This window comes from Heptranchias perlo, chromosome 1 (assembly GCF_035084215.1).
Source record: "Heptranchias perlo isolate sHepPer1 chromosome 1, sHepPer1.hap1, whole genome shotgun sequence".
Classification (NCBI taxonomy): domain Eukaryota; kingdom Metazoa; phylum Chordata; class Chondrichthyes; order Hexanchiformes; family Hexanchidae; genus Heptranchias; species Heptranchias perlo.
Genome location: NC_090325.1, coordinates 145,107,375 through 145,123,370, shown reverse-complemented (window position 1 = coordinate 145,123,370; position 15,996 = coordinate 145,107,375). Strand labels below are relative to the sequence as shown.

The following is a 15,996-nucleotide window of genomic DNA, read 5'->3' as shown; positions in this document are numbered from 1 at the left end:
ACTTTGTTTCAATTACACCAGTGGGCTTTGCCTGTACAACATATATATTTTGCTTTCCATTATTTTTGTAAATATACATTTTCCAAATAAGGAAATTACTTGTCCTTCCTTCAAGTACAAAAGTATTTGAAACAAATGGAGAAAACAGACTGTTTTCCAATTACATTTTTTTAACATAGGGAAAAAGAATGGAAATGATATGGTTAATTTTCCAACCTCCAGCACTCCACCAGAAAAATATACAGTACTTGGCACGTTTTTGCAATTATCTCAAAAATCAATATTCTGGAACAAAGCAGGGTCCATACCACACTTATTGCATTTGACATCTGAGACTGAAAGTCATAACTCAAGTCAATTAGCAGCACTCATGCTAGTGCCCGATGGCCCTGCTTTTAACCCATTATTATGTCTACCACTCCCATCCCCTGCATGCAAGATGTTATTTTAGTTTTAAAAATTCAAGGTTTCAACTGTACATTTCACTTAAATGAAAGGTGACTTAAAATGACAGAACAATAAGTCCTCACTTGTACTATTGGCATTACATGATAAAATGCAACAGTTATTGACCTCTCATTTCTGTAGTGTATCATGGTTCTGACAGCTGTCAATACCCAGGACCTGATTTCTTCATTTCAGCTCCACAATACAAAGTGCTGCAGTATTATCTCTGTATTGAAAGATATTTTTGTTGAGAGATCTGCAGTTTTGCTGCACCAACTCAATTACTGCATTCTTGAACATTTGCGGACACTGAGGCAGTCAGTGGGAGGCTATTGATTGGAGTATAATGTCATGTGCAGGGGTGATAGCAAGATGAAAAGTGTTTTCTGCTTAATGGCCTGGTTTTAAGTAGGTGGGAATGGCTTCTAATTAGCCAACAATTCCTGAGTAACCCAGTTTCCCTCCCTTAACCCCCCGCCCCCTCCCCCCCACCGACCACCAGCTGCCAATCTGGCCTGTTCCGGAGTTTGTGCTTATAGCAGCGAAAGCCTTTGTAAAATAGGACTCCTGGGGTCTCAGCTGTCTGGGTGAAGTCTGCTGCCTGCACTGACTAGCAACTGTCAGTTTATTTTATCTCAACCTTTTCATCATACTGAAGAAACTGGTTGGCTTGAGCCACCTGAGAGGTCTGAAGATTCAGTACCTACATGTCATTAGCCAAGATAGCAGCCAATCTGAATGTTTCCTAAAATACAGCCTAATTTTAACCCTCTATATGCTCTGCGCATTGTCAACTGTTAGCCTAGCTGACAGGTTATACTTGTCATCAAAGAAGTCTATAACCTAGCAGGGGTGCTGTTACTTCCAGGTACTTCAATACAATGGTCTAACAAAGTTTTTTTTATTTTTGAACAAGCAACAGTCCATTGTAAGGTAGTGTTGATATCTTACAGATAAAATACAGATATCAACACTGACTGTTGTGTATAATCCTGGCCTTTTTCGTGTATGGAAAATGGTGACCCATCAATCACAACAATTACTTTCACAAATAGTATTCAAGCACATTAAAAGAGGTTAGCTTACAGGTAAATAAGAACTTACTCACAGCTTCATCTAATTTGTTCTTTAAGTGATATTTTATGTTGTGGTTATGTGGGCTGCTGGTTCATATTGCAGGATGGATTCTGGAGCACTGGTTGCAACACTCAAACAATTATGTATGTGCAGTTCTTCAAAAGTGCAATTACGACTTTGAGTCAGGGACAGGTCTGTACAGGCCAGTTATACAAAAACCACATTGCTGGCTTGTACGTGGGCTACACAAGTTCAATCCGCCTATGGGCAGGACAAATGGCAAAAACTATTTGTGTTTGCCATTGGCGGTACTTTGGCTCTGATGTTGCAGGAAGATAGCACCTCTTATATATTACAGTGGGGCCAGAGTGGGGCTGGTTCCAGCAGCAGCGCCGTGGTATAGGTACAGCTTAAATATATTCATATGTACAGTGTTTGTGTATTCTCCATTTATATCATTAAACATCAAAGACGTGGTGATGCCAGCCAATGGATTCGCCATGGATGGTTTCTTGACAATTGTAGCAGTAGGATCAGTCTATTTACAGACTGATTGTGGTAATTTTTTAAATCCTCGCACTACTTGTGCACATTTTCTGAAATTTAGCAAGTACATAATAGAGATAGGAAGGAGGGGAATGATTGCTGTTGTTGCTGACCATCCACCGCGACCAGATAGCAAGCCCCAACCTGACCTTGAGATTCAAATTCCAAGGCTGAGGCCCCAGCCCTACACTTCTGCACTCCCAGTTGTTCCTGGCAACTAACTTAAAGTTCTTTTATTGTTTTCTGTGCTTTAAAAATCTCACTGTTGAATCAACAGAAAGAGAATAGCCACAAATGCACCTTTACTCAAAACTGAGGAGGGGAGGGTTTTCCTGGGGAGTCTGCCATCTGCCCCACACATTGCTTCCTCCTACTGCTTCTCAGTGCTCTCACCCCTTCTGCTTTGAATACTTGTGCTTTCCCCCGTCCCCACTTCCTCCTTCTGTTTCCAGCTACTCCAGCTCCCCCCATGCCAAATACCGATGGCTTCCCCCCTTTTACTAATCTGCCCTGAGAAAACCTCGATTGCTGCATTTTTGTCAGTGACATCCATCCCAATGTTCCCAATCCTCAGAATCCCTCACCCAGTATTCCCACACCCATTAATCCTCTCCATAATGCTTCCATCCTTTCTATTACCATCACAGTGTTGCCACATCCAAATCCATCCTCCCACCACTGCCACACTTATCATCCTTCCCAGTGTTGCCACTGTGATACCCCCTTTCCCACTTCTATCTAACTCTAATGCTCCCTGCCTAGTGCTTCCAAACAGCAGGACCGTTCCCCCCATTGTTCCCACATCCACAACATTTATAATAGGCAAATTCCATTTTAACATCTTGCTATCATACTTTGATGATTGGCTCGAAGTAAAACAGCAGAAAATCAGAACTGAAGACATAGCGAAAGCATGAATTAAAAACAAGGTAAGCAGCTAGAAAACTCCCGATGAGAAACTATTAAGAACTTATGAATGCAATCAATCTTAAATGACTAGTCTGGAGAATTTTTTTTAAAAAGGTGAACCAATCAAACCACTCAATTTGCGTTTTGAAAAACTTTTAATTTTAATCTCAGTAGCTGAAATTTCCATAGCCAATTTTTTTTAAACAAAATAAAAATTCATAAAATTACAAACTTGAGAGTAGTGTGATTAAATTTACCTCTTGAGCTGTTGTTTTGTGTCTTTTAATGTTTTCTTTAAAGTTTTTACTTAAAGGCATCAGTCGATCTCAACGGCTCAGTCTTCAACTGGATACTTTTTCCCTGAATAGTTGAAGAGAGATTCTGACCATCTCTGTGCATTCTGAGCATGTGAAGTTTTCAGGATGCCTCAGCATACATCATTAGGTTACTGAGTTGAAGTGAAAGATGCGTTCCCACATCCTGTGAGGATTTGTCAGTTTCTTACGTTTTTCCCAAAAGATTTTCAAACACATTTAAAGTAGTAACAACTGTTTCTTTTCTATTATGAACTGCTCACCTAACAACACTTGCGATTAACACATTTGTGATTAGAAGGATCTGTCTTTCTTTGTTGACAGTTAAAAAAACAAACAGAAACTGTCATCAAGAATGTTGAATGCATCCCCCTTCCCTCCAGCTTGTGGATATTACAGACTACCGAGATATTGTCTGTGTAAATGTGGACCACCTTTATCAGGTAGGAGTTGTCAACAGACCTCCTGGTCATAGTGATGTAGTGGTGGGGATGCGGGGGTGCATAAATATGTAGATCAGGGAAGCACATAGCATAAACAAGGTAGTTATAATGGGAGATTTTAATTTTCACATTGACTGGGAGAAGCAGAACAGCTCAAGTAGTAACGGCATTGAATTTCTAGAATGTATTAGGGATGGTTTTCTAGAACAATGGCCTGAAAATTGGATCGTGCAGTGCCCATTTTTCAGGCAAAAATTGGGCACTGAAGGGTCTAATATGGTGCTTGGCATGCACACGCTCATTCCGTGTGGAGTATGTGTTGCACGCCATATTGGTTAGGGTGCTCTGTAGTTGCCCAGGGCTCCTGCCTGAAACTGGTATCAGGCCCAGTGTTTAATTGGGGGCTTAAGCCTAGTTCAGGCCCCTTTAAGAAATTGGTTTCCCAATTGGCCATATAAGTTGTGGTCAGTTTTGTCAGGCGAAAAGCAGCCAATGCAGCCACCTTTAAAGGGATCGCTGGAGGTTGCCAGCAAATTATTTACTTGGTAGAATGTGAAACCAGGAAGAGCAGGAGTGCTCCTCCTCGCTCCACATTAAAACTGCAGTACGCTGCCAGCCATTGTTCGCCCCCCTCCTGATCTTTTCCTACCCCTCCCCACCCAACTCACTGTAGGTCTGGTGTCGGCCGAAATTTGTCTTTTCATGACCATCACACTTCCTCTTGGGAATCACTGGTATCCTCAGCGCACATCCTGATGATTTTGCGTGGTCCGCTTGCGCAACAGGTTTGGCGCAAACTAATTTCTAAGCCAATGTGTTTTAGAATGGACAATCAGAGGATTTAAAATAATTTGGCGGGGGGGGGGTGCCAGAATAAAGCATCAGAGAGGAGAAGCAAGGTGCTTACAAGGTGCTTAGTGAACTTGGAGAGCCAAATAGCATTAGAATAAAGAGTAGCCCAGAAATAGGAGGGATCAGATAGGGGAGCAATGCAAGGCAGACTAAGGTGGGTTTGGAGTGCATGTGCGTAAATGCACGGAGCGTGACAAATAAGGTTTGTGAGCTGCAGGCACAAGTTGCCTCATGGGATTATAATATAGTGGAAATAATGGAAACCTGGCTCAAACAAGGGCAGGAATGGGAACTAAACATTCAATATATTCAGGAGAAATAGGGAAGTTAAGAAAAAGGAGGGGGGTGGCTGTATTGATCAAAGACACAGTTACAGCCCTGGAAAGGGATGATAAGCGTGATGGTTCAAAGACAGAATCTATTTGGTTGGAGTTAAAAAGCACGAGAGGAGCTGCTACACTGCTGGATGTATACTATAGGCTACCAAATAGTGGGAAAGAGATGAAGGAGCAAATCAGCAAGCAAATTTCAGAAAGATGTAAAAACAATAGAATAGTGATAATGGGGGAATTCAATTATCCTAAAGTAGACTGAGAAAAAACAATGTAAAGGGCAAGAAGGGGGAGGAATTCCTGAAATATGTATAAGAGAACTTTCTTGATCAGTATGTTTCGAGCCAAATGAGGAAGGAAGCAATACTGGATTCTAGTTCTAGGGAATGAAATGGGGCAAGTGGAGCATGTTTCAGTGGGAGAGCATTTGGGAAGCAGTGATCACAATGTCATCAGGTTTAGAGCAGATATGGAAAAGGACAAGGAACAATCAAAGATGAACTGGAGGAGGGCTAATTTCAGTGAATTAGAAAGGGATCTGGCCCAGGTGGAATGGAAACAAAGATTGTCAGGTAAAATAGTAAATGAGCATTGGGAGGCTTTCAAGGAGGAGATGGTTTGAGTTCAGACTGGACACCTTCCTATGTGGGGGAAAGGAAGGGCATCCAAAGCTAGAGTTCCTTGGATGACTAAAGAAATTAAGATTCAAATGAAACAAGAAAAGGAGACTTATGATAAATATCAGGTTCATAATACAGTAGAGAATCAAGCAGAATATAGAAAGTGCAGAGGAGAACTGAAAAAGGCAATAAGAGGGGCAAAGAAAGTGTATGAGAAAAGATCAGTGGGTAACATAAAAGGGGAACACTAAAGTATTTTATAAACATATAAAGAGTAAAAGGATAGTCAAAGGAAGGGTGGGGCTGATTTGGAACCAAGAAGGAAATCTTTTTGTGGAGGCAGAGGGCTCGGCTGAGGTACTAAATGAGTACTTTGCATCTGTCTTCACTAAAGAAGAGGATGCTGTCAATGTCACAGTAAAGGAGGAGATAGTAGAGAAATTGGATAGGATAAAAATAGATAAAGAGGAGGTACTCTTTATCTATTTTGGCAGTGCTCAAAGTAGAAATGTCACCCAGTCTGGATGGGATGCATCCTAGGTTGCTGGGGGAAGTAAGGACGGGAATAATGGAGGCTTTAGCCACAATCTTTCAATCCTCCTTGGACATGGGAGTGGTGCTGGAGAACTGGAAGGTTGCAATTGTTACACCCCTGTTCAAAAAAGGGGAGAGAGATAAACCAGGTAACTACCGGCAGTCAGCTTAACATCGGTGGTGGGGAAACTTCTAGAGGCCATAATGCGGGACAAAATAAATTGGCACTTGGAAGAACATGGGTTAATAAATGACAGTCAGCACGGGTTTGTTAAAGGCAAATCGTGTCTGATAAACTTGATTCAGTTCTTCGGTGAAATAACAGAGAGGGTTGATGAAGGTTGACGTTGTGTATATGGGCTTTCAAAAGGCGTTTGATAAAGTGCCACATCGCAGATTTGTTAGCAAAATTGAAGCCCATGGGATTAAAGGGGCAGTGGCAGCGTGGATCTGAAATTGGCTGAGAGACAGAAAGCAGAGAGTAGTAGTGAATGGTTGTTTTTCAGATTGGATGGAAGTATACAGTAGTGTCCCCCAGGGGTTGGTATTAGGACCACTGTTCTTTTTGATATATATTAATGACCTGGACTTGGGTATAGGGGGCATAATTTCAAAGTTTGCAGATAATACCAAGCTTGGAAATGTAGTAAAGTGAGGAGGATAGTAGCAGACTTTAGGAGGATATAGACAGACTGGTGAAATCGGCAAACACATGGCAGATGAAATTTAATGCAGAGAAGTGTGAAGTGATGCATTTTGGAAGGAGAAATTAGGAAAGGCAATATTAACTAAATGGTACAATTTTAAAGGAGATGCAGGAACAAAGAGACTTGGGGGTTTACGTACACAAATCTTTGAAAGTGGCAGGACAAGTTGAGAAGGCTGTTAAAAAGCATATGGGATCCTGGGCTTTATAAATAGAGACATAGAGTAAAAAAGCAAGGAATTTATGGTAAACCTTTAGAAAATACTGGTTAGACCTTAGCTAGAGTATTGTGGCCAATTGTAGGCACGACACGTTAAGAAAGATGTCAAGCCCTTGGAGAGGGTGCAGTGAAGATTTACCAGAATGGTACCAGGCATGAGGGACTCAATTATGCGGAGAGACTAGAGAAGCTGGGATCGTTCTTAGAGCAGAAAAGGTTAAGGGGAGATTTAATAGAGGTGTTCAAAATTAAGAGGGGTTTTGATAGAGTAGATAGGGAGAAACTGTTTCCGTAGCCCAGAGGGTCGGTAACCAGAGGACAGATTTAAGATAATTGGCATAAAAGCCAGGTGGAAGATGAGGAGAATTTTTTTTACACAACGAGTTATGATCTGGAATGCACTGCCTGAAAAGGTGGTGGTGGAAGAGATTCAATAGTAACTGTCAAAAGGGAACTGGATATATAGCTAAAAAGGAAAAATTTGCACGGCTGAGGAAAGAGCAGGGGAGTGGGACTAATTGGATAGCTCTTTCAAACAGCTGGCACAGGCATGATGGGTCGAATGGCCCCCTTCTGTGCTGTATGATTCTACGACAAGGGAACAGGGAATACTTGTTTTGTTGATGAGTAACGAATCAGAATTAGTTAACAATTTGATGGTAAGGGAACTCTTGCAAATACTGACCATAATATGATTGAATTTGATATTAGGTTTGAGGGGGAGAAGGGAGAGCCATAAACCAAAGTTTTAAATTTAAGTGAAGCAAACTTCAAAAGGATGAGAAATTAATTGACTGCAGTAAACTGGGCTGAACTGTTAATGGGTAAATCTACAAACAGTTGGAATTATACAAAGAAGCATTTGGTACAATACAAAACCAGTACATAATCCTAAAAGGCAAAGGCTGCACTTGAGAAGTTAAGCAATCATGGTCAACAAATGAGATAAGAGACAGTATCAAGCTAAAAGAAAAGGCTTATACAAATGCAAGGAAAGGTAGAAATCCAGCCCCTGGATGGAGTTAGAGGCACGTTTCCTGGTTATGGTCATTTACACATCACTGGTGCAAGCATTGGTAAAACGTGTGTAAGCAGCTGAACCATCAGGAAGCTTCTCCCTCATTACACATGGAGGTTATGATGAGGAGGAGGAGGACGCGGACCAGCCCACCCACCATTTCCAGCTGCTTCATCTAGCCCCACCTTCTTCTGCTCCAACTTCCCACCTGCAGCACTTGCTTCTTCTCCCAGGCACCAGCTCAGAGACTTTCACTTGGGGGGAATTAGGTAGTCAAAGTGAGGAATTTGCACTGGTTGATTCACCAAGCATGAGGGATTCAGAGGAGTGGGAAGTGGAGAAGAATACGCCTCCTTCCGAGCAGATGTTGTGGAGAAGGCTGCCCGTGGCTTTGGAGTTATGGGACCCAGAACCCATGGGTACTTTACTGCACACTATATCTATGTGCTGGATCTGAGGACAATCTCTCAGGAAGTGCGACAACTGACAGATGTGACCGTTGAGCCTAGCTTTCCTTTGCAGCACCAGGATGGAGGCTTTGTCTTCCTTGCAGGCACAAATGCAGCAAGTGGCAGCTGCATTGAAATATGAAAGAGATGCCCAGCTAAAAAAGCATCTAGGGTGCAGACAGTGCAGACTGCAGCTCTGGATGCAAAAAGGGACAGAATGGAGCGCAGGATGGATTGCGGTTGCCAGACCATGGCGACTACTGTGCCTCAGCGCTTTCAGGATTTGATAGCTACCATTTTACCAGCCATCTCCCTGATCAGTGGGGTCACAGATCCATTGGAATGCCGATGCTGGAGTCTATCTGCCTGATGCTGTCGTCTCTCAGGACAGCAACAAATGCCAACACAAAACTATAGAATATATTGTGGTCGGGGTCTTCACACAATAAAACAAAGGCTGTCCAGATAGTGCGATTTTTTAATTCAAATGTCTTAGGTACAACAGCAGCAAGGAACAAAAAGGTTCCCTATGCTAATATATTAGTTCTCATGCTAAAGTCTGGGTCCTTGCTCTAAATTAGAGTGTATTCCACAGATAGTCTCTGGTACAACAAAAAGATGCATCAAATTACCAGAGAATCTTAGGTATTTATTGTTTTATGGATTAAATGCTATATGCTGAATGCATCAGGATGTAGCACTCTATTAGTGATGTTGAGAACAGGGAATTTCTTGCCAGACTATTTTTTAAAAGATTACCATCCTGGAGTTCTCGCAAGGAAGGCTAAACAGCATTCAAATTTGTATGTGAGGAATCAACTAGAAAAGAAATAGATAAAACAGATGAATGTATTACTACTAAGCACTTAAAAGAGCTGAAAACTGCAGGCTCCCAGGCAGGGATAGAGTGACTGACATGTGACCTAAAACTTACTAAGAGTTGCAGGTCCGATTTCATCTCCCTCCCTGGCCATTAACTTAGGCTGAACCAGATTGTTTGCAATCTCGCAGTCCTATTCAACTCTGGGCTGAGCTTCTGTCCCCATATACTCTCCTTCAACTAATTCTACCTCCATAACATTGCCTGCCTCTGCCCCTGCCCCAGCCCATCTGCCAATGAAATCCTCATCTAAGCCTTTGTCACCTCCAGACTCGACTATTCCAATGGTCCCCTGGCTGGCCTCACATTCACCACGCTCTGTAAAGTTCAGCTCATCCAAAACGCTGTTGCCCATAGCCTCTGCCACATCAAGTCCCATTTGCCCATCACTCCTGTCCTCACTGACCTACATTGGCTCCTGGTCCCGTAATTCTTCAAATTTAGGATTCTCATCCTAGTGTTTAAGTCCCTCCATGACCTTGCCCCATGCTATTTCTGTAACCTCCTGCGGTGCTACAATCCCCTCAACTGTCCGTTCCTCTGACTCTCTGGCCTCTTGTGCATCCCCTCCCCTATTCTTAACGTCGCTAATAGAGTGCTATGTCCTGGTGCATTCAGTAGGCCTCATCCATAAAACAGTAAACACCCAAGATTCTCAGGCAATTCAGTGGGTTTTTTCTCCCCCACATTGGCGGCTGTATCATTAGTTGCCTCGGCTTCAAGCTCTAGAATTTTCTTCCTAAACCCCTCCAGCAGTACACCTCCTTCACCTCCTTTAAGACTCTCCTTAAAATTCAACGCTCTGGCCAAGCTTTTGGTCACGTCTCCTAATATCTGCTTCCGTGGCTTGGTGTTCACTTTTTTATTACATCTCTGTGCAGTACCTTGGGATTTTTTCTATGTTAAAGGCACTAGAATTATAGAACCATAGAATCATAGAAAGTTTACAGCACGGAAGGAGGCCATTCGGCCCATCGAGTCCACGCCAGTTCTATGCAAGAGCAATCCAGCTAGTCCCAATCCCATGCCCTTGCCCCATAGCCCTGTAAATTTTTTCCTTTCAAGTACTTATTCAGGTCCCTTTTGTAGGCCATGATTGAATCTGCCTCCACCACCCCCTCGGGCAGTGCATTCCAGATCCTAACCACTCGCTGTGTAAAAAAGTTTTTCCTCATGCGGACGGGTGACGTAGCTACTTTAAGTACATAAAGACAAATTGTTGTAGTTGTAGGAGAGAGCAATGGTAGAAATTCCAGGGTGGCCCAGGAACTTCCCCTTGCATACAGTCAAGGAGGTTTTTCACTGGAGGTGAGGGCGGTTGAGTGGAAGACTCAGCTGCTCCTCCCTATTTGAATTTGAGTCTTATTCTAAGCAGGGTGGAAACCCAGTGGATCCAAGTGCCACCCCAAATACCCCCCCGCCCCACATAGGCAATCGGCCCCACTTCTGAGCTCCCAACCCACTAGAATTTTGGGCCCATTATTTTTCTGACTCTGTCCAGCGGTAATGACAAAAAGATGGTGGCTGAAATCATCTTCAAAGAATATCTAGGGTAAATCCAGTGATTAACATATTCATTTTTTTATTGGTAGTTGTTTCCCTGACTATCAATTTGTGATTGATAATTTTTGTTTCCATTTGCTATTTGATGATTGGTGCATTTCATTCCTGTTCAGTCATGACTTATTAGTGTTTTATGAAAATGATAATTTGGCCAGTCAGGTGCAAGTGTGACATTGAATGCTAATGCTTTGAGGTGTGACACTTTGAGGTGTGATGGACATGCATTATGTCTGGCGGGTGTTTGTCACACTTGCAAAGTGCCTGTCATAAAAAAAATCCTAATTGGCTTAAATTTTCTAGGAATCAATCAAAAAACAATTCACCGCCTGTAACATATCTTACAATCGCGTTTCCAAATCCTTTCAGCGGCCATGTGCAGTTCTCCTTCATCCCTGCAGCCCCTACCTCTTGGAACAGTGTAACCTCTGACTCAACAGGAGCAATATCACCGGAAATCCACTAGTATATATATTTAGGATAAGAAAGAAATGACTGTTGATACCTATTACAGTGGTAGTTTCTACAAGCCAGCAGGATCCTATTAGCAATGCTATTACACCATCATGCAATTTATACTCTTAATGGCACCAATGCTAGTTTTATTACTTTTATTATATTACTAAAGTTGCATTTTGGAATCCTTAACCAACACTACTGCTGAAAAACTGATGGCATTCTAAATGACTCAGCTGATTTAAAGACGAACCAGCCCCCTTTTTAAAATCAAACCATTATAGTTATGTTTGATGTCCTTTTATTCTTCATCTGTACCTGTTGCTACTTGTTCTGAATATACTTGTTTAAATAGTGAGTTCTGAAAATATCACTGAAGAACTTAAAATGGTACAGATAAGTTTACCCTACTTCAAATTAAACCACAACAGTAGAACAAGGTGGCATTTATTCAAAGTAACAAAAGGCAAATTTAGGACTGATAGCAGAAAATTCTTCTTCACAGACATGGTAATGGATAGGATAGTGAGGACAAACAACCTTGAAATCATTTGAAGAACAGATGGATACTGTTCATAAGGAGATTATAGGGTGTTTCTGGATGGGGCAGCTAGTCTGGGCCAAATTGCCTTCCTTAATTATATCTATCTTGTGATCTTGTGATCTGATTATGATGAATATTTGCGCTCAAAATGTGTGTAGGTACAATTAATATACATGTAGATGAATTGCCATTAAAGCACTTTTGGTTAATGATAGAATCTTTGTTTATATTAATTTAGTTTCTTGCACTGTCAGGGTCAATGGAAGTACTCCTGATTTGATTATATATATTGTTTAGAAAAAATACAGAGAAAAACTGAAAAAAATAAAATTATTGAAGTTAATCACAATTCTTTATAACTGATTTAAAAAAGGGGACTTAGGGGTACTCATACTAACAAAGCTCTTGAATTCATGGTATCCAGCTAGGAGTAAAATTTGAATCAATCAAACATATTTTTCAAATCTGACAACTTTTGACAAATCACAGAAAATATAATTGGAACAAATGTAATTTCCATTTCATATTACATACAATTACATAGAATGTACAGCACAGAAACAGGCTATTCGGCCCAACAGGTCCATGCCGGTGTTTATGCTCTACACGAGCTTCCTCCCTCCCTATTTCATCTAACCCTATCAGCATATCCTTCTATTCCTTTCTCCCTCATGTGTTTCTTTGGATCAATGTTCTTGCTAGGATTTGTAAAGTGTTACAACACTAAACTCAAATGTGTTAAGTATTATCACTAACACAAAAAAAAAATACAGTCTCAAAGTCATTTTACAATGTCAACCTCTCTCAGCTCAGATTAGATTTTTGCATCCTTTTGTATTAATCAGTTCAGGACTATTTCAGATAATAAAATATGCTGTTTGTTTGCATTCCTCATTTTAGATTTATTTTAAATAAAAACATGCTTAAATGCTAAATCAAAATTAAAAGTGTTTGGTTAAAATAATTACATAAAATTACATAGAGTCTACAGCACAGAAACAGGCCTTTCGGCCCAACTGGTCGATGCTGGCGTTTATGCTCCACACGAGACTGCCCCCACTGCTCGTCATCTAACCCTATCAGCATATCCTTCTGCTTCCCTCTCTCTCTCATGTACTTATCTAGCTTCCCCTTAAATGCATCAAATTATATTGGACTTTAACATATTTCCACCTTCTGTTTGTGCTGAATATTTGTGAATATTTTTGTTGAAATGATGAGTGTCAATGACGTAAATGGAGGAAATTGGCTTGGAGGATTTTACTGAGCCACTGCTAGACACTATTAGATACATAGTGCTTCAGTGACTGTCAGTTTGATAGTGCTGATTAATTCAGTTACCTCACACTGGATCAATAACTCTTGCATGCCAGCTCCCACAATGATGTTATTAACAATTATTGTTAAACAAAATATTCACAGAAAAACAAATTTGATCATTAAAAGCAGCACAGGCAGGAATACTCAGGTCTTAATGAATTACAGAAGGTTTTTGTAAGGTTAGTGTTTCCATCACAAATTCCCATAGTTTCAACAATTTAAAACAAATGATGGATTTCCATTGGAATGTTATATTTAACCATACATAAATAGATGTACAATAATTAGATATTAAAGAGCACCCATTCATGATTTGCATCTATAAAATATTACATTAAAGGGTTAATTGACTGATTCCACACTCAGCGGAGAGCCAGGCTTTAAGGTGGCAAGGGAGAATTGGCAGTACACTGTTGTAGCCCTATCTCCGAATCATGCTCCCTTCATGCGTGATTCCACACGGGGAACATAGGATCAGTGAATTTACCCTTAAGCTTTGAATCTAATAAACTCTCTCAAACAATAAACTTTTTAAATAGTAGTTTCACTTTTAATTTGGTAAAACACATTGCATAATTGTTATGTGTGCAAAGAAATAAAATGTTGCTAGCATAATATAAAAGATAGTCTTGTAAATGTTATTATTTTTTTTTGTTTGTTTCAATCATTACTTCACGTCAGCCTGTATTCCTAACCAGCATTATCACTCTGGCCAACATAAATCATATTAGTAAAGACCAACCATCATTCTCTTTCAATCTCCTACTGAGAGGACATAAGAACATTTTCAAGCATACTGGATTTAACTGCCAATATCAATTAGCACAAGTTAACTGTGCAACCAGTCACATTGGGCAATGGATTAGCTGTTTCACACTTTAAAACATCTAACCATGTTTGGTAATAGAAAGAATGTAATCTCAAAAATAATCAAATTCAATAAGGAACTAAAACACTGATTGATGTGAAAAGAATTAATATGAATGTAACATGACCCAACTATTAACAATGCAGATGCACTAATGTGCTCTGTGACCAACAACTTACCTTCTCTAATGGGGTAATTGAATGTGTCTTTTCTACTGTCCTTCCACGTCACCAGACGCTCAAGATTGACGTGTCCAGCAGCTTCTATGTGGCGACAATATATGGTCATCATTGAGTGAGCTTTGAAGATGCCGAAGTGAACCTGCATGATCTCTAGTAGATGTAGATCACCCAAAGTCATGGCAATCTCGTACCCTCGCCAAATATACTTGCAAGCTATTTCATATTGACCCTGTTAGAAAATGTTACAGAGAAACAAGTTCAGAAAGACAAATACATTTTTAGATTGGAAAATGGCATTTAGTTTACAGGTATTTGCATTGTGGAATAAGAGCAGTCACTGTAAGTGGTTGCTTCTTAATGCACAGACCCCTGGGTAACACAGAGGTTACAGCAAAGACCTTGTCTGATTGCTTGAGTAACAAAAACAGAACAGTAACCTTTATGTGTTGGGAATTCATCTCAAGCTAAAAACATTAAAGTGAAGAAGTATTACTGGAATTTGGAATTCTAGGCTTGGGCACGAAATGTGTACATTAAGTCAACAATGAAACGTGAGGGTGTGCAAGATTTTTCCATTGAACCTAATGTGTGAAGTAGGATGATGTTCTCACATCTCTGTTCTCTATTCTTGCAAATAACAAACATCAAGAGATGAGGTAATTTTTGCTGCTATCAGCCATGTGTTTGCTTTTGGTCCTGAATAAATCCAAACTTAACCTTTAAACAGAAAATGTTGTATAAAAAGATTTTTAAAAAATTAATATGTTGTTTCATTATATATTGTAGTCTTAATAATCTACAATTTTGCTCCCCAACTGCATAATAATTTACATCTTCCTATAAATCATATAAGCATTTTTCTGCAGTGATTGCATCACATTTGCCTCTCACAGTCTATAGTCAATGTAATTTCCAAACCATTTTAATTGTTGTTAACATGATTTTCATTTTATTAGAAATATATATTTTGAGTACTTCCACTGAGTTCTTAAAATCCTTTTAGGGAAGGAAATACTGTAGTCAAAACAATGTGAGATCAAATGCTAAGGACAAAAAGAGAACAGCCAGTCAAGTGGTACAGCAATGCACTTTAAATGCATTTCTTATCATACAAGTAGTACCTCAAAGAATGCTTAAAGGAGAAGGCGCCTGTAGGGGAAAGTGCTTTTGACAAGATCATTGTCAATGTCATTGTCAAAAAAATGTACCCCAAATGTCTCACTAGTTATGTTTGTTAATTAGGTCCTACCTGTGAAGATGAACCTTTAAGTGAAAGGCTGCTCTGCAGCCCCGAGCACACTGACATTTTGTGAGAGTGAAATGCTCAACTGACATCTGCCATTGTTGTTGGCAGTGAACCTGTCCACTAAACAAAATGGAGATCAGCATGGTTTTAGTTTCTGCATACTGATTCGGAACTGAAATTGGTCTCCTAAAATAGTTTCGGCTACGTTTTGTAGACTCTCCTTACTATACAATTTCTTTTCGCCTTACAAAGCTCCTCAATTATTTAAAAAAAACATTCCTTTTTTGCTTATTCTCTCCATGCCTCCAGATAGCACTACAAGCAACTAAGATTACCACCAACATTACATTCTTCAATTCACTAATCCATTATACCTTCACAGGGGTAATTCTGCAATTGGGAGCTCCCACTGGGGAGCTCCACTTGCAGGGAACCCATCTCAAGAAATCACATGTGCCCTCCTGTTATTTTCC

At 40.3% G+C, this 15,996-nt stretch overlaps 1 protein-coding gene across 1 annotated transcript in view; it reads right to left on the bottom strand.

Moving 5' to 3' along the window:
• ttc29 (tetratricopeptide repeat domain 29) overlaps positions 1–15,996 on the bottom strand; it is a 413,904-nt gene that overhangs the window by 116,939 nt on the left and 280,969 nt on the right. Inside the window, exon 10 of the mRNA XM_067968048.1 lies at positions 14,275–14,506. Within this exon, the coding sequence (XP_067824149.1) occupies positions 14,275–14,506 (232 nt within the window). The remainder of the gene's footprint in view (positions 1–14,274; positions 14,507–15,996) is intronic.